We start from the raw sequence: 18,721 nt of genomic DNA on the forward strand, positions 1-18,721 counted from the left end.
AACATTCCAGTGTTTCTGAAATACACAAAAGATCGCTGTTAGTTTTTTTTTACTTGTTTTTTAATGGTTTATATAAACACAGTATTTACAAATCATACAATGATTACCAGTTAGATACTGAATAAAAACAGGCTTTACCTTCTGACAGAGTTAACAGAAAACACTCAGCCATCATCCAACACAAACATAACTAATAAATATCCTCCAGCAGAAGTTAGTGTCTCCTTGGAGTTTGAGCAGCCAGAAATCAAGTGAAGCCAACAGCCAAACAGGAGTCCTTTGTATTTCAAATTGGATTTGATCCTCAAATCTAAATGTCATTATTTAACAGCAATGGCAGGACAAAAAACAACAACAAAAACAAAGAGGCCAGGTTTTCTTATCCAAGCCCTATTTGTGATATAATCAGCAGACCGGCATATCCACAACGAGCCATTAAGCGTACACCGGACCTGGGCCCTCTGCAAGAAGATAAGGTCTTCTCTGTGCCTTCCTCAAACCCTGAACAGTGAACACCCCTCCACCGACAATCTTAAGACCAGCGTTCTCCGTTGCAGGCTGTCAGTCCATGTACGAGCTGTCCATGCCTTCACTGTCTGGATGAAGTAGTCGTCCTGCCAGGCGCTCAATATCATCAAGACTGAGTTGTCTAAGTGAACGTTCATAATCCTTGAGGAACAGTAAGCAGATATCAGTCAGTACTTTGAAAATGTGGGGAAATGACTGGGAAATATAGATGGACAATTGGTGGTCTATTTTTGGAAACCTAAAGTCAATTTCAATATATTGTTGCAATGAAGCACAGTAAGTATGCAGTGTTCATCGATTACCTTGATGAGTTGGTCCTGAACTTTGGCTGCATCTGCAGGACTAAAATGTTTGGCAAGGATGGTAGAGAGAGTCTGCCACACTGCTCCTTGTGGGATGCTGCTACTGCTGCTCGCCATTCCTGTAGCTCCAATCCTCTCCCCTGCTGGACGAACCACCAAGTTCAACTTGGCCTCTGGTCCGATAGAGTAGTCACTCAATCTGTGTTCGTCTGAAAGTAGAAAGACTAAACTCGTAACACAATAACCCATTGAGACCTGAAGCCGATTCTACATGTCTCCTAAATCTCAACAGTTTTCTGAAAAACGTATGTTTCTATGTCAGTGGTGCTCAATCTTTTTCATGTAAAGGACCCCCAAAATTATATGCATTTGGCCGCAGACCCCCATCAAAATATTTTGTTCCAGGGACCCCCAGAAGAAAAGATTTGAGTTAAAAATGTTTGCTTTAAAAATATATATATTCAAAGATTTGCACACATTTTCACGATTTTTCAAAAATAGCAGATCTACAAGCTTGTAGCACTCGGTGCCGCGCTATGAGCTTGTATATCTGCTATTTTTGAATAGCCCAAAGTGTAAAATCTAAAAATGAGACAGTTCCAGGTCTTAATGGGATAAGGAGCAGGTACTACATGGCTCAAAGTTCTCATCAGATGGGTGTGAAACCAGTTCCAGTGGAAACCTACCTGCAAGCGCTTTCCCTTTATAAAGCAACCGCTGCTGATTTGCAGGTATGTTGAGACGTTCTGAGACAAGTTCCTTGACTGTTGACACCTTCTCGTCTTCAGTTACCTGAAAGATTAAAAACACTGAGTATCATCCAAGAACAAAATCATTTTTGGCAATCATATAAAATCAGTTTAGTTCATCATTATTCAATTGGCCAGTAAACTCTAAAGGTACTTTACATTTGCTTCCTTCCCATATGCTTCAGATCAAATAAAATATTAATCAAACAATAGATGTTAGATGTTTGTCAGTATTCATCATTAGTGCCGATTTTTTCACCCCTGCCGTGAATGTACTTCCATTCATTGTCATGTCAGATCTGAAATTGGCTTGCAACTCCACATTTTTATAAAGTACATATAAAACCCTGTATTTTAATCTATTCAAAGGCCCTAGCAAAACATAACCCGATACTAAAATATGACTAGCAAATGTGCTCAATGTGAACAAATATAGCTTCAAGTAGGCTAAAGGGGAAATAAACAGTACAAGGACAGCAGAATGGTCTCACAGGAATTCATTTGATCATTCTTTTATTTAAATGGAAACTACTGCAACTCCACTGATCGTGTAGGCACTGCAAATGTAAGTAGCGATTGGCCATGATGAAATAGCATTTTCAGGAATATAATTATTGATTTTAAATAAGGTTCAGTTGTCAAGTTTGCAAGATGGAACTTGCAAACAGAGAGCTTATTCAGTACATATCATTACACAAACTATGCCAGGATGGCAGCTGTATTCAGACACCTCAATCAGTGTTAACACTGCACTATTAAAGTGTTATGTTCATGTCTAGACAGCCCACGTGATATGAAGATTTTTGGCGATTCTGAGATCAGATTAGCAAAAATGAGCAACCAGTGATATTGCTGGTAAATCTTGAAGTTGTACTATGTAACGTTTTAGTGAATACAATGTTATTTTGTACAATCTGCATGGTAAAGTATGTTAATACAGAATATATCATATACAATTGGGGTGGTCTCTTCAAGTGTGACATTTAGAGCCAGACTGGTTTGACACGACTGGTTGATAAGTGGTACTGCCTGAAGGTCAAAATTGAATTTCTCCCCTGAACAAACAGGCAGGCTCTATTAGCTGGTGGTAAAATGTCAGCATTTCAGAGTGCAGCTTGAAAATAAACGCTTCTGTGCTGTAATAAACCACACAATCTGGTCTAAACTCTTTGAAATTAGATTTGAGAGCCCCTTCAAGGAAGCACCTGCAGATGGCATCACACACATTGTAATCACCACTACATAAATATATATTGGACTATAGTGTAATGTCTAATGCTTCTTTTAGGCACAGTGCTGTTTCTGTTGAGGGTGGCAAGTGGGGTGGTAAGAAAAAGGGCCCAATATGCAGAGTGTGTGTTCAAAATGTTCAAAAAAGATAAGTTTCACACCAGCACTGTAGTTACAAATGAACAGGGGATGGTCAAAATAATAATAACAATTAGTAATGTTATCACAAGCAAAACTAGCTCAAGTTTAATGTTAAGAAATTAAGTCTACTACATAAAGCGGCAGTAGAGGAAGGAGATGAGGCCATGCAAGACCCGGCTTTTGGTAGTCCCCAGATGACAGTAAAGTGACAATTTAAGGACTTTTAAGGCCTTTTTTTAATACCTATAAAAAGAGAGAGCACGACCACTACTGCATCAAAAGTAAACAACACACTGACAATATACTCCAAAAACCGGTCAAATATTATAAGGAAGAGGGGAAATTTGTGAAAATAGCCGATCTACAAGTTCAAAACACCTCGCAACACGAGGCATTGTGAGCTTGTAGATCTGCTATTATCACAATTTTTATCTGCGGAACAGAGTCAAACTAAATGTAATGCCTCAACTCCTACATTCCAAGTGCTTGTCAGGGTGGGGGGTCCCCAGTTCAAACATGATTATTTTGGGGGGGGGGGTCATGGCCTGAAAAGGTACAGAGAACCACTTGAGTTACAGTCCAAGATTCAAGTTGTCCGAACTAATTCTTAAGACAAAAGGCATAGTTTATAGAGTTCACTAGTAAGGAAGCCTTCATTTACTTCGACGACGCAGCAATACACGAGCCTTCATCAACAGAGCTAGTTGTTGGCTTGTAGAACAAACAAAAACGCTAACGTTACCGCTAAGCTAACAAGCTAACTGGCTAGGTTGCCCCCGGTGCTCACCTGTACATTGCATTCTTTTCCTTGGAGCGGTTTAACAGTTAGAATCATTTTGACAATTCGCTAAATGTGAGACAACGACTCGTTACGTTACGTTGTAAATGTTAAGAGAGAAAGAAGCCACACCAAAAGAGTTTACTGCCTGCTTCACAACAACCTCACAGATCCTCGTCAACGATCCATCTTCAGCGTTGCCAGATGTTGTGAGAGAAATGAGCAACCGGGTCTGGGAAAACAAGCCCAAAAGAAGCAACTTAAGGCCACATGAGCACTTTAGCAATTTGAAAATAGCAGATCTACAAGCTCAGAACGCGTTGTGAGCTTGTAGATCTGCTATTTTCAAAAACTCTTGAAATAAAATGTGGAATATTTGGAATATTTTTCAACATTCTATAAACATTTCAACATTGGAACATTCTAACAACACAAATGCTCCCTAGCTGGCACAAAACATTTTTGAAAATATTTGAGAACCACTGGTTTAAAAAATAATTACTCAAATTTGTAAGCAAGCCTAAATAAGCAACTACACTTTAGAAACAAGCCCCCAAAAAACGCAACCCGCAACTATCAATATTTACAAGCAACTTTACAGAAAAACAAGCCCAAAGTTGCTTATAATAAGCAGACATGGCAACGTGTCCATCTTCTTCTAAGGCATCGGTTTATTCCCAGCCCGCGTTTCCAACAGCGTCACCCACAGACGGGAGTGTGACATGGCATACAAAGAAAGAAAGAAAATGGGAAAGAAGACATCTAAAGTAACTAAGTACATTTACTCAAGTACTGCACTTAAGTACAATTTTGAGGTATTTTTTTATTTACTAGAGTATTTACAATTTTCTGTACATTTACTTCTACTCCACTACATCTTGGAGTCAAATATTGTACTTTTGTATTACAATTATTTGAAAACTAGTTACTAGTAGTTACTTTGTAGATTTTTATTATTATTACAAAACATGCATTAACCACTTTATCCCTATATAATTCGGCTATTTTCAAAAGATTTGTATACATTTTGAACACTTGTGAAATAGGACATTCTGCCTAATGAGTACTTTTACTTTTGGTACTTTGAGTACATTTTGATGCCAATACCTTTGTACTTTTACTCAAGCAATTTCTTAATTCCGGACTTTCACTTGTAACAGAGTATTTCTATATTGCAGTATTGATACTTTTACTTAAGTAAGATCTACTACAATCTCACAATGTGTTAGCCTGACACTCAGCCTGAATTTTCATTTCGTTTCACTCCATTATTCAGAATCGCCTGAACATATTTTTTTAATGGGCGTGGCTAGCGATTCACGGGCTGGAGCCAGGCTAAAAAATGTGTTGCAAAGCTGGCTACTTTTTGCTATAATTTGAGTGACACTCTTGTACCGTCGACAAAGTAGGGTATTCATTTATGGGGAAAATAAACACAAAAAGTTGAACTATGGAGATACACGGTTTCTGACCAACAGCAACGTATCGTTAATTATATTTAGTAGAATAGTATTTTGATAATGGATGTACATTTGAAGTACTTTTACTTTACTTGAGTATTTCCAATTTTCAGTACTTTTACTTCACTCCACTATACATCTCAGAGGCAAATATTGTACTTTTTACTCCACTACAATTATTTGAGAACATTAGTTACTAGTTACTTTGTAGATTTGGATTATTATAACAAAACATAACCACTTCATCCCTATATATTTTGGCTATTTGAAAATAGCAGATCTACAAGCTCACAACGTGTTGCTTTATGAGCGTTGTAAGCTTGTAGATCTGCTATTTGCAAAAGATGTTTTATACATTTTGAACACTTGTGAAATGGGACATTCTGCACAATGAGTACTTTTACTTTTGGTACTTTAAGTATATTTAGATGCCAATACTTTTGTACTTTTACTCAAGTCAAATGAATTCAGGACTTTTACTTGTAACATAGTATTCCTACATTGCTGTATTGATATGTTTACTTAAATACAGCATATGAGTACTTCTTCCATCACTGATTGTTATCTTGGTCATGTGATTCATCATGCCTACTGTCCTCCTGTGCCTGTACAGCCCATATTGTTATAATATGGTACAGCCCAGCAAGCAAGAGAATCAGAGAGGTCTACAGTCACCTGTCGAACAGGTCAGCATCAGCACCAGGAGCTGTCCAGTCACTCCAGCACCTCTCTCTCTCTTAGTGAGAGAAGTGACACAGACAAACTGTGAAGTGTCGACGCTGTAGCCTAGATCTTGTGGTAAGTGATCATTTTCAGAACATTTCACACGGTTTTATGTAAGTTATAGCGCACGTCTTGTGCAGACAAAACCGAATGTAGCTGTTTAAGAAGAAAAAAAGCCTATTAATAATAGTAATAATAATATACTAGCCTATAATAATAATCGTCTAATATTAGGCTAATAATAATTATTATAACATTACGTAATTTGTTACGAAAATAGGTAGGCTATGTAGGCTGCGTGTGTAGGCGTAGGTGTGTGCGTGAGAATGATAAATAAGGCTATTATAGAGGGCATACAATAGGCTATACATAATTATAGAATATAATTTATCTTAGTCAACATACAAATCAACTGGTGTGATAGATAGCCTATATAGTAACAGATTCAGATACCGATCAGTGCGTTGCGTTGCTGAACCATTTCATAAAGTGTGTTTTCTCCCTATATCTTGTCTATGACTGGACCGTTTTCTGCTGCAATCCAATGACTTAAAGTTTGCTCTTAGATGCAGAGGCAGACTGACGCCTCTAGCGTACTTAAGATTGATTTATATTTCGTCGCACGTTTGCAAAAAAGATAATTGGTAATGTAGGCTATGTAGGCCTAAACGACACCCATTGTGCTATGCAAATCAAATGTTTTCTTCTCTAGAATAGACCTAGTCCTACTTACTTTTGTCCTCCGATATTTCAGTGGGTTTCAATCAGTGGTGGAAAAAGTGCTCACATTTCTTACTTAAGTAAAAGTGTCAATATTGCAACGTAGAAATACTATTACAAGTAAAAGTCCGGAATTAAAAATGTAGGCTACTTGAGTAAACGTACAAAACTATTGGCATCAAGATGTACTTAAAGTACCAAAAGTAGAAAGTACTAATTTTGCAGAATGTCCCAATTCACACATTTTCAAATAAATGTATAAAATGTAAAATTATCTTTTTGAAAATAGCTGCTCTACAAGCTCACCATGTGTTGCTTGTGAGCTTGTAGATTTCTTTTTAGACTATTTTCAAATGGACGAAATGTATAAAGCTTAAGTGGTTAATGTATGTTTTGTAATAATAATCAAAATCTATAAAGTAACTAGTAACTGAAGTTGTCAAATAATTGTAGTGCATGGATACAAGTATAATATTTGCCTCTGATATGTAGTGGAGTAGAAGTAAAATGACTGAAAATTGGAAATACTCCAGTAAAGTAAAAGTACCTCAAAATTGTACCTAAGTATAGTACTTGAGTAAATGCACTTAATTACTTTACACTATACTGCTGGAAAGTGATCTGTGTATTTTTATAATGAAAAATGGGTAAAGGCAAAAGGTGGATTGGACCGCTTTTGTTATTGATGTGTGTGTGTGCGCGTGCACACGCTCATAAATGTATGTGTCATTTGGCCTAGATGTAATGGGCACACTTCGAGACCTACAGTTTGCACTGCAGTTGAAGGTTGAAGAGCTTCGCCAGCGGGACACTCTCATAGACGAATTGGAGCTGGAGTTGGATACTAAGGATGAGCTCATTCGAAGACTTCAGGGAGAACTGGACCGTCACAGGGCCACCATTTCACCCCCAGGACCCACCACAGGTATTTTGGTATCTTCACTACTAGGCTATTTTTTTATCTACATCCCAAAGCTGTGGACTATGAACTGGATCCATACGGAATCATAAAATGTTAGATACTGTAAGTGTCCTGTATGATTTTCATAGCATTAGCAATGAGTTAAGTTCCATAAACATGTTTTAAAACTATAGGCCTAAACATATTTATTGCAGGGTGCTCTGCCCAGGGGGAAGAGAGAGAGCAAAGGAAGACCATCATTTCAGAACCCTTTACTGTGGAGCATAAGACCCTCGAAGCCATTTCACACACAAGCTGTGACAAAAGTCCAGAGTAAGAAAACATAGCATACCCTGTCCTTGCTTCGCCTGAAAAATGCATTCAAAACGTTCTCAAGGCTTCTGGTTAACTAAATCAGTCGAGAATTCTACAAAGCTACAGCTACAGCACGCAACTTCACTCACAACCTTGGATTATTTGTTGTCACATGTAATAATGCACAACAATTAAAACAATGATCATACCTTTCCACTCCCAGGGCACAGAAGCGGATTCAGGCATCATTTTTAAAGAGTGTCTTCTTGAAGAACCTTGACGATGGGCAAACCAGAGCTTTGCTGGACTGTATTCATTCCACCACTGTCAGCCAAGGTTGTTGTGTTATTCAAGAAGGATCCATTGGAATTGAAGCATATGTCTTAGATGGTAAATACATAATTTCTCACTTTTGACTATAAATAGACATTTCACTAAAGCATGAGATTAATTCATCAGACAATTCACAGAACAGTAGAAGATTATGACATTGGAACAGCACAGTGATATTTTTGTTATATTGCATATTACAGTATGTGATTACTTTCATTTGCAGCCAACAGTTATGATAGCGTAGACTCCATTGACACTTTTCAGACACAAGCTCATCAATGACCTGTTTGGAATGGACAAGGACATTGGGTTGAATAAGCATAACATCTTTTGGTCAGTGGTTAATATAGTCTCCAGGAATTTAAAGACGTACTCTGAGGTTAGAGGCATATTGGAGACAGCTGCATTCATCAATCTAGAACTCTAGAAACTATAACCATCTTGCTCTTACATTTTTATTATTCAAATTAAAGTGTAATTGATAATTCCTTGTGTCAATAATGTTTTTATCACCAGTCAATCAAAGGGTGTGCTTTGCCTTTGAAATGTAACGGTCAAGATCTCGCTGCCCCATAATCGCTTTGCAAGACCTGCGAGTTAATTGTATATACAACAGAAATGTACACAGCTCCACAGCTATATCTGAATGTTGGTAAACCATGCCAGCGTAGTCCCATGAAAGAGACCTCAGACCCGTGTCTACATGTGTGAGACACAGGTCACAGGCTCTGCAATTATCAATATTAAATAAAGACATACTCAGTAATTGAGGTCCTTGGCTAGCTGTCAGTGTGCACAAGAAATATTACACTGATAGCCTAGTAGTATGTGATGAGATTAGTTATGGACAGACAGACAGACAGACAGACAGACAGACAGACAGACAGACAGACAGACAGACAGACAGACAAACACACACACACACACCTATACACACCTATACACACACACGTACGCACGCACGCACGCACGCACGCACGCACGCACGCACGCACACACACACACACACACACACACACACACACAAACACACACACACACACACACACACACACACACACACACACACACACACACACACACACACACACACACACACACACACACACACACACACACACACACACAAAGATCCATGATCTGTGAGGGTAGCAATCATCGCCTGCGGCTGTGAATGAGATATGGTGGTCTAAAAGGAGCTGATCTGAGGTGAGGTCACACACCTTTTCTGCTGCTGCCTTGCTACTGTATCTGGGTGAAGGTTCTCAAATGTTATATAATTTAACAATATCTCAACATGTGTGGTCACATAAGCAAAGGCACAAGGAGCCAGACAGAATCATGTACAGTACATATGCACAACTGTCAACTGCATATGCATAAGTACTACTGCTATACACAAGCATACACATACGTCTGGTTTAATCTACATGTTACATTTGTTTTTGTTTTGTTTTTCATTTGCTTGACTGATTATTTGTGTTATTTGCAGATGGGAAGTTGGAAATGACAAAAGATGGCCAGAAGCCACTCACAATTGAACCGGGAAACATTTTTGGAGAGCTGGCACTCCTGTATAACTGCACCTATCTGTACAATGTATCAGGTATCTTGAAAACTGAATGTTATTATTGTCTGGCAGGTTATATAAGTGCATGCTGATTCAGGGGGAAAATGTATATTCGTCAGTCACCTTGTAATATGTGGTTTATTCTGATGTGGTCAGATTGAGTTGGCATTCATATAAATAATTATTGTTCATGAGAATATCATGGGAGTAGAACTGCAGTCTCAGATTGAAGACTTCAGCTGAATTTCAAATCAAAATACTTGTTCAGATCTCAGACAACACAGATTCAAACATGTCTCACTGAGATGCGGAGACTACATAACCTATTCTGCCTGAGTCCACAACCTGTCTGTCTGTCAGTCTCAGCTCTAAGAAAGTCTTCACTCATGGTAAGACCATGACCTATCAAACAAATGTCAAGAGCAAGACATAGTTCCTTAGAAAATAGAAATTGTGCTATTGTCTCCCTCCAGCATCTGATCTCAGAGTCCTCTGGGAAAGCTCTGTCTCCCAGCCACTGCTACTCACATCTGACCCGATTTCACAAATAAATAGGCTGTGGAAATGGACCGGATCAGTGCAGATTGAAAAATCTGTTCCTGCCTTGTCCTGCCGCGCGCACGCACGCACGCACGCACGCACGCACGCACGCACACACACACACACACACACACACACACACACACACACACACACACACACACACACACACACACACACACACACACACACACACACACACACACACACACACAGGATGCTCTCCTTCCATTGCAGTTTTCAAGTCACATCAATGGCCCCTTTTTGCTTTTGTTCCTTCTTTACTATCAGTCACTTCCCTTTAGCTGGTTTTGTTCAGGGGCGCTGTTGCTTTATCTCCTTTGTGACCTGAAATTACTTTTTTTCATAATTTGTTACCATCAGAGAGCATCAATAAGATTATTTCTCCCATCGTCTGAATCAGAGAGACAGCAATAAAGGTTCAGGTGAAAACAGGGCTGACTTGTACTGCAGGATTATGGATGCCCTTGCCCAGACAGGAGACTGGGTAGAAAATGACAGAATTTCCTTTCAAGATCAGCATCTCAGTTATTAACAAGATTTTGCACCATGTTCAAATGAAAATGAAAGGCATCTGTTGTGAATTCGATCATACTGTCCATATGACTGAATGACAGATAAGAAGCATTTGACAAAACAAATAAAACATTGACACGTATGTTCCATTCATAACAGAAATATTGGGATGTCACTGTTCTATAATAGGGGTTGTCAGATCTAACTAGACCAGAGAACAGACTATTTAATTTGCAGGAAGCACTAGTGAATCTGGGTAATTATGAATTTATGACACTCTTTTGAGTTTATTTATTGAAAAAAATAAAATAAAAATTGCTCTAGCAGAGGGAAATATTGAGTTTGTTATTCTATATGATGAGCATTCCTAATGCAGTCTTAACCTCCATACCCGTCTTTCAACTGTGCCCTATCATCCAGTGAATGATCACCAGGGAAATGATTACAGTCTAGAATTTTGTTGTGTTTCACATTGGAACCACTGTACTCTACGCCCCCACAAAATACATTCATCATGTTGAATGCTCGCAAGGATTTCTGTCTAAGCTTGAATCTCATGATACTTGTGCAGCCTTGTGCATTATTTCATTTCTTCTGCTTCTATTTTTCTCTGCAGCACTAACGGACTGTAAACTGTGGGTTATTGACCGCAGGACCTTCCAGACCGTACTTATGCAGACGTGTCTCAGCAGCCTATCTCATTCCATGAAGCTCCTTAGCAGGTGTGTACTGACTGGAGCAATGCATTTGATTTGAAGGAGCTGAGCCATAAGGCTGCTTTGTATTCGAGCATAGACACCACAAACAATTGAGGTATCACATTGTTAGTCTGTCAGCTTACCGCTGTCTCCAGATCGTTGAACCCTCTGTTGTGTGGGTACATTTCCATTGACCACAATGTGAGCATTTCAGTGATACAGCATGTTTTACAGCTGTTTGAACATGCTCATCCATCTGAGATCTGTGGAAAAGTAAAGGAAGGAAAGAAAGGAAATGTTTTCTGGAGGAAAATGCTTTTCAAAAACTTGCTGTCTCCCTTGTATCACAGCGTTCCCTTTCTGCAGGCATTGCCAGACGATGTCATCATGAGCATGTCTGATGTTATGGAGGAGGTACACATTCTCTATTGAATACCTGGTTACTGTAGTAATAATGTGTGCATGGTTACAAGTTACAACATCCTGTAATCAGGTCACATTCACCAAATAGAATCACATTACATAGGAGACATTCTTAGATGTATAACATGTTTTGGGTCATTTGATCGGGACATACCTACTGAACTTAATGTTGAATATGTCATGCATGTGTGTTACATCAGTAATTTGACTTAAATTACATGAAGTACAAGAAAATTGTGCAGGAGAGGCAAAGAAACCAGAGTGGGGTTATGTGGGATCCTCCCCTAATGGATGTATACAAAAAACAAATATCTTTAATCTGTTTCACAGACTCACTACATTGAAAGTGATTACATAATTCGTCAAGGGGCCACGGGGGACACCTTTTACGTCATCTGTGAAGGTCAGGTAGGTATTTATATGCCTGAAGCACAGATTGAATGGAGCTTTCAGAAAAAGGCTGTAGAAAGTGGAGAACAAAATATTAATTCAGCATCTGACTGGTGATAACTGATTTCAGTGCTATTGACAGTAGCACTCTGTCATTAATGCTCTTTCTTAGGTGAAAGTGACAGAGAAGAAGGAGGGCTTTGAAGAGCCTGTCATCCTATGTAGGCTCTCAGAGGGCCAGTGGTTTGGAGAAAAAGCTTTGTGGGGGTATGGATGAAATATTTTATCTTGAAAGAGATTCGGGTGGAAAAGGTCAAGAATGGTTGTTAATTGGAACTGAAAACCACCGACCTCTGAGCATAACCCAAATAATATACAGTACAAAAATGTGCTTCTGTTGTACTGATTGTAACTTCATATGCGGTCTTTGCATGATAGTATTTTGCACCTTCTTCATAATTTTCCACTATTGAAATAACAGTGGGCACACATCAATTCAAAAGGGGTCTGGATAAGATTAAATTATTTTGCGCAAATAGTTTTAATCCATTTAAAACAAAGCGAGATATGAGTAACCTATAATAGCATGTTATGTTGCCAGATTTGCAAGCTTATCATTTTCTCTGTCTCTTCTTTCTCTCTGTGTACAGACATGACGTGCGGACTGTGAATGTGATTGCTACTGGCGATGTCACCTGCTTGGTCATAGACAGAGAGTAAGTCAATGAATAGGAGTGGGAAAACTGCCTGCATAGAACAAAACTGTTGATTTATTTATGTTGGTTACATTTTAATTGTTATTATGAATTTTTTAGCATAATCAGAGACCTGAAGCATATTCTGAAGAGAAGGTATGTTAACATTTTGCAGGGCTTTCAAAAACATCATTGGTGTTTTGGCGGATGATGGGAACAACGATATGCAACTCAGCAACAAGTATAGAGCATTTGCAGAAATCATTTGTATCTTGGTACAAACTATCAGTTGAAAATATGTTTATGTTGCCAAAGAATAAATCAGGCTTCACTTTTTCTATTAAGTAGGTCCAATGAGAATGCTACTCTCCTGTCAAACACGACCCTGAGTGATTTCCAGATCATTTCTAAACTTGGAGAAGATGAGCTTGGTCACGTAGACCTTGTAAGTTTTGCCCTTGTAGAGGGTCATTTACAGACCACCTATATTCCCTGTGGTGCACTCTTTGCAGGATTCTATGTTTCTATAATGCAATATATTGATTTCCATCTCCTCCAGGTGCAACTGAAGAGCAATTCCAAGTGTTCTTTTGCTATGAGGGTGCTTAGCAAGAGACTCATTGTAACTAATCATCAACAAGAGCACATCCTGAGAGCGAGAGACATCCTTACGGAGGCATACTGTCCATTCATAGTCAGGTGTGAACCAAACAAGAAAAATCTTACTCTGCTTCTTTATTTTATATTGTTTTTTATTTCTAATAACATTTTTGTTTTTAATATTGTTCACTGTTCTCAATATTGTAAAGCAATTTCAGCGCTATGTTTTTTGCATGGAAGATGCCATACAAAAGAATATACAAAATAATGAGTAATTATTCATTAAAAGTTAAGATTATTAATATGATTAATTATTACAATATAATCATTTGACCTTAATTCTGATTGAAGGGGTGATTCGATTGGAGGCTGTACTTATGTTCATGGCATTAAGAATTGGCTTTAATAGGTTGTTTTCATCTTTAATTGACCCCAGGCTGCACCAAACCTTTAGAGATGCCAAGCACCTGTACATGTTAACAGAAGCCTGTGTTGGCGGGGATCTTTGGAGTTTGCTGAAAGAAAGGTAGTCATTGTTGCATTAATAGATATTTGAAAAATGCTTCTCTCCTATCTCCATGGAGATAAAATTGTCATTGTTCCACAAGCGTGCTCTGGTTTAGGCATTGGGAGGGTATAATGTTGAGTTTAACTAATGACTGTTAGTGTTGATTGTACACGGCCCTACCTCTCCAAATTTTTCATCAAACATTTACTTAATTAAAAAATATGTTACTGTCTTTTCTCAGGGGATCCTTTGATGACTGCAGCGCTAGGTTCTACACTGCTTGTGTTGTTGAGGCACTGATCTTCCTTCACCATTGTGGCATTATCTATAGAGACCTGAAGCCTGAGAATGTGTTTATGGACCAACATGGATACGCCAAATTAGTAAAAATAACTAATCTTCACATGTATTATATCATTGGGAATTCTCCACATTATTAGGTGTGCTATGGGAATCTGCTGATTTCTTATTAATGTTAATTGAAACTCTACTGCCCCCTCCTGCCTTTTAGATGGGACCTGGATGTTCAAAGAAAATCATTGTGGGTAAGAAAACTTGGACATTCTGTGGTACACCAGGCTATATGGCCCCTGAGGTCATCCTGAACATGGGCCACAGCATATCTACAGATCTCTGGTCACTAGGCATTTTCATGTTTGAACTGCTGACTGGAAGGTAGGATTTGAGATTTGAGATTTTTTTATTTTACTACAGTATTATTAAGCACTTTGTAATTTTATTTTTATACTTTTATTAAAGTTTATTATTTTTGTATTCACCTCTCTCTTTATTAGAACTGATATGATACATGTCCCATTTCCCCCACTCTCTAGCCTTCCATTTAGTGGCTCTGATCCAATGATGATATTCGCTGCCACCATTCGCGGCATTGACCAGGTCAACTTCCCCAAGGCCATCAGCAAAAGTGCCTCCAGCCTCATCAAGAAGCTGTGCAGGTGTGGCTTACACAAAAACACATTCAGTTAAACAAATCATTGAAAAATGGATTACTCGATCTATCTTGTAATTTCTTTTACAGTACAGTATTTACAACCTCACCATAATGTGAAAGCTTGTCTTTGTTCCATATTATGAAAAGACAAGATATGTTTTTCACTACTGGGTAATGAAAAACCCAGTAATGTCAATGATGTCTGTTTAGATTTAGATAACTTGATTTGCATTTCCCATCATTTCGTACTTCATCAACTTCATGAAGTGTATTTGTATTGCACATTTCCTATACACAAAGCAATCCAAAGTGCTTTACATAAGGCATAAAATGGTAATTAAAGACATTAAAGGCATTAAAGACAAGATATGTTTTTCATTACTGGGTAAAAATGTTCAATTTCAAGATGTCTGTTTAGATTTAGATAACTAGATTTGCATTTCCCATCATTTCGTACTTTATCAACTTCATGAAGTGTATTTGTATTGCATATTTCCTACACAAAGCAATTCAAAGTGCTTTACATAAGGCATAAAATGGCAATTAAAGACATTAAAGGCATTTAACCCTAGAATGACAAAAAATCCATAACTACTGCAGACTTTTTGCTTATTATTTCTGTATCATTTCCATAATGGACATAACATTTACTGTCTTCTACACCCGCCCCAGTATGGGTTGGCAGCAACAGCAGGCAGCAATACGTGGTGGTGGGGAAATGGCAATGACTAAATTGAGAAAATTCTATAATTGCCTGATATATCTCTCAGCAAACTGGCTTGCTCAGTGTCATATTGTTTTTCTAGAGCCAGTTCTTCATCAATTTCAAATGTCCTTTTCTCAAGATCAACCTTTTTTGTGTCATGTTCCATTTGAAGCGTCAACAGTTCTGAGTTAAAACTGGCAACGGCAATACAGCAAAACACTGAACGACATAAACATTCTTCAATTTAGCTGTCAAAACCTCCATAGGGAGACGTACTCCACACTGGACTACTTACAGCATTGCCCCCAAGACCACTGCTCCAACCACTTTGTCACAATTCAGCTTGAACGCCATGACAAATGACGGGCACAAGTATTCAGTGGTTCTCAGGGACCCCCAGGGGTCCTTGAGGAATTACTAGTCTGGAACTCTGAGAGTGTACAAATGGAACCAAATGGACCCATAAGGGTCCATTTGGTTCCATTTGTACACTCTCAGAGTTAATCTAACACTGCGGTGTTTACCGTGTAGATTGGATAAAATCAAACTGGGGGTCCTTGAAATAAGAAAATGTTTGAGAACCACTGATTTATCATTTATTTACGATAAAGTAATCTAACTCAAACGATCAAAGTGTTTGTGTGGTGTGGCAATCAGTAACTCACTAATGTACGTCAGTGCATGGAGAAGGATAGTTTGGAGATGTAGAATTTACAATTAGAATTTTACTATTTTCCATTTAGGCATTTAACAGACACTCTTATCCAGAGCGATTTACAAGTGTGAGACTGGAATAAGCAGAGTAAACATGAACTCTAGGCAATAAACACATAATCACATAAATAGAGTGCAGAGAGACGGCATAGTCAATTGCCTCAGGTATCCTAGAAACTAGGACACCAAGTAAACACTGAACCTAGCATCTGCCTAAACAACAACATCTAAATAACATTCTGTACATTTGAAACTATAGGATACCAGGTTTAACCTAGAATGCTGAAAATAACAAAGCCAAATGTACCTGCAGGAAAACACTGTGAAACCGTAGCAGCTCCATCTTGGTCATTATAGTGTTAAAAGCATAATAGTATTTTGTAGTATCTGTCAATCCTGTGTCACTTTTGATCCTTATAAATACCATTGTATAAGGAGAATTTTCAGTAAACAGATAAAAAAAAAACATAATAGTAGGAATAATAGAGAAATACAAAATAATAACATACAATAAATGCACGGAATCTCTGTATGTATGTATGTATGTATGTATGTATGTATGTATGTATGTATGTATGTATGTATGTATGTATGTATGTATGTATGTATGTATGTATGTATGTATGTATGTATGTATGTACGTAAGTCTGTCCGTTTGTTATTCACACACATAAAAATAATTGATGACACATTACATTAATGAAACAGTGCAGATGTCATAGACATGACCTAACAGCCTTCTCCACCACTGGATAAATTATAAAAGCACCATTCTTCATTCTTATTCAGTCATTAACCATGTGTGGGGTCATGTTTGCTCTCTTCCTTGCCCTCAAGGAGCAACCCCTCTGAGAGACTGGGGAGTCAGAGAAATGGGGCCAAGGACATTCAAAAGCACAAGTAAGATCAAGAATTGTGCTGGGAGAAAATATTGCATCAGGCCTGTGTTAACGTATAGGCGTACCTTGCCTAAAACCGTTTTATGTTGTCGTTTCATTTAGGTGGTTTGAAGGATTCAACTGGGAAGGACTTTGCAATGGCACTCTGAACCCACCTGTCATTCCCAAAGTAAGACTCCTGCACTGAGTTGCCCACATCTGCTTTGTTTTGTATTGCTGCTATCTATACCGGTATGTGCACATAGTTTTTTGACTGCCTGGTTTAAGTGCTCATGTTATGAAGCCTATATTGTCTTTCAGTTCAACCATTCCGTGGAAAGGGGCACACCACCTAGTCATTATACTGAAGACGTGGAAGGCTTACCAGAAGTGGAGACAAACTGGGACAAGGATTTCTGACTTGTCAATTGTCATCCTGGTTCTGATTAGCTAATGAATTCAGGAGAAGTCAATATGTTTTTGGAGAAATAGGCCTATGCCTTATTTTGATGACTGCAGAACAGCAGCTAGGCCTAGATGATTGTGGCATCCTCTAGGTTTCTGTCATTTCAAAAATTAAAAAGATCCTGGAAAGAACTCCACATAAATAAGATTTTTCTTTTCATTTAGACATCGTCCAAAATGTTCTCGCTAAAACTATAGAGAATTCACACAGGACACTGGATAAACAACTGCATTTGGGAGTGATTACACAAAGAAAGGAGCAGGCAAAATTGGAAGCTGATAAATGGGTACCGTACTTTCTCCTGATTGGCTGAAGATTGGCCACCCAACTGAAAATGTATTTTCTATTTATTAAAGAGCTGGAGAGACACAGAGAGACCCCTGCTACTGAACAAACACTCTATAGCAGGGGTTTTCAACAGGTGGTCCGTGGACCACTGGTGGTCCGTGAAGGTATTGCATGTGGTCCCTGACCATGCATTTAACCTAGTAATTGTGAAAGTGAAAGTGAATATTTTCTTCCATGGAACAGTGCACTAAATGATCTATGATGATGCATCAATGTTGTCAGTTACTGGGAAGTCGGAGGTCAAGAAATTCCTCAGAAAATCTCAAGAAGGGGAAGTGTACGTGATTACCTGATTGAGTCGTCATTATTAGGAAAAGTGCCCATATAATCATACTTGTCTGCTCACTCATACATAAGATACAAAACATGAGTTTAGTGGAAGGTTGGATAAAGTAAGAGAATGGAATAAGGGTAGCCGTGTGGGGTAGGAATTCATCAGTGGTTCTCAACCTTTTTTTTTGTTGCTCTGGACCACTCACATATTTCAGTTAAATAATGCCTGGGCTTGATATACTT

The 18,721-nt window shown here is 38.4% G+C and overlaps 2 protein-coding genes across 2 annotated transcripts; one reads left to right on the forward strand and one right to left on the reverse strand.

Moving 5' to 3' along the window:
• Positions 1–61: 61 nt before the first annotated feature.
• On the reverse strand, positions 62–3,919 carry ubl4a (ubiquitin like 4A). The gene is made up of 4 exons (XM_084055122.1): positions 3,738–3,919; positions 1,517–1,622; positions 831–1,039; positions 62–669 (listed from the first exon to the last, which is right to left on the reverse strand). Exons 1-4 carry the CDS (start codon positions 3,783–3,785, stop codon positions 562–564), a joined length of 471 nt encoding a protein of 156 aa, XP_083911248.1. The 5' UTR covers positions 3,786–3,919; the 3' UTR covers positions 62–561.
• Positions 3,920–7,375: 3,456 nt separating this feature from the next.
• prkg1l (protein kinase cGMP-dependent 1, like) lies at positions 7,376–18,037 on the forward strand (the record flags this gene model as incomplete). The annotated part of the gene is made up of 19 exons (XM_084055140.1): positions 7,376–7,556; positions 7,748–7,865; positions 8,071–8,237; positions 9,673–9,786; positions 11,444–11,549; positions 11,876–11,939; positions 12,279–12,356; positions 12,511–12,605; positions 12,989–13,054; positions 13,209–13,274; positions 13,379–13,478; positions 13,593–13,732; positions 14,070–14,159; positions 14,383–14,524; positions 14,653–14,816; positions 14,975–15,097; positions 17,351–17,413; positions 17,515–17,581; positions 17,713–18,037. The coding sequence occupies 19 exons, from the start codon at positions 7,376–7,378 to the stop codon at positions 17,809–17,811; spliced, it is 2,043 nt and encodes a 680-aa protein (XP_083911266.1). The 3' UTR covers positions 17,812–18,037.
• Between the last annotated feature and the right edge of the window lie 684 nt (positions 18,038–18,721).

The sequence above is a fragment of the Gymnoscopelus microlampas genome (assembly GCF_963454915.1).
Source record: "Gymnoscopelus microlampas genome assembly, chromosome: 4".
In the NCBI taxonomy this organism is placed as follows: Eukaryota; Metazoa; Chordata; class Actinopteri; order Myctophiformes; family Myctophidae; genus Gymnoscopelus; species Gymnoscopelus microlampas.

Coding starts and splice junctions, on each gene's coding strand:
- ubl4a (XM_084055122.1), bottom strand. CDS start 3,785: ATGATTCTAACTGTTAAACCGCTCCAAGGAAAAGAATGCAATGTACAG. Junction 1,040..1,516: donor TAAAGGGAAAGCGCTTGCAG/GTAGGTTTCCAC, acceptor TTCTACTTTCAG/ACGAACACAGATTGAGTGAC. Junction 670..830: donor TTCAGGACCAACTCATCAAG/GTAATCGATGAA, acceptor CTGTTCCTCAAG/GATTATGAACGTTCACTTAG.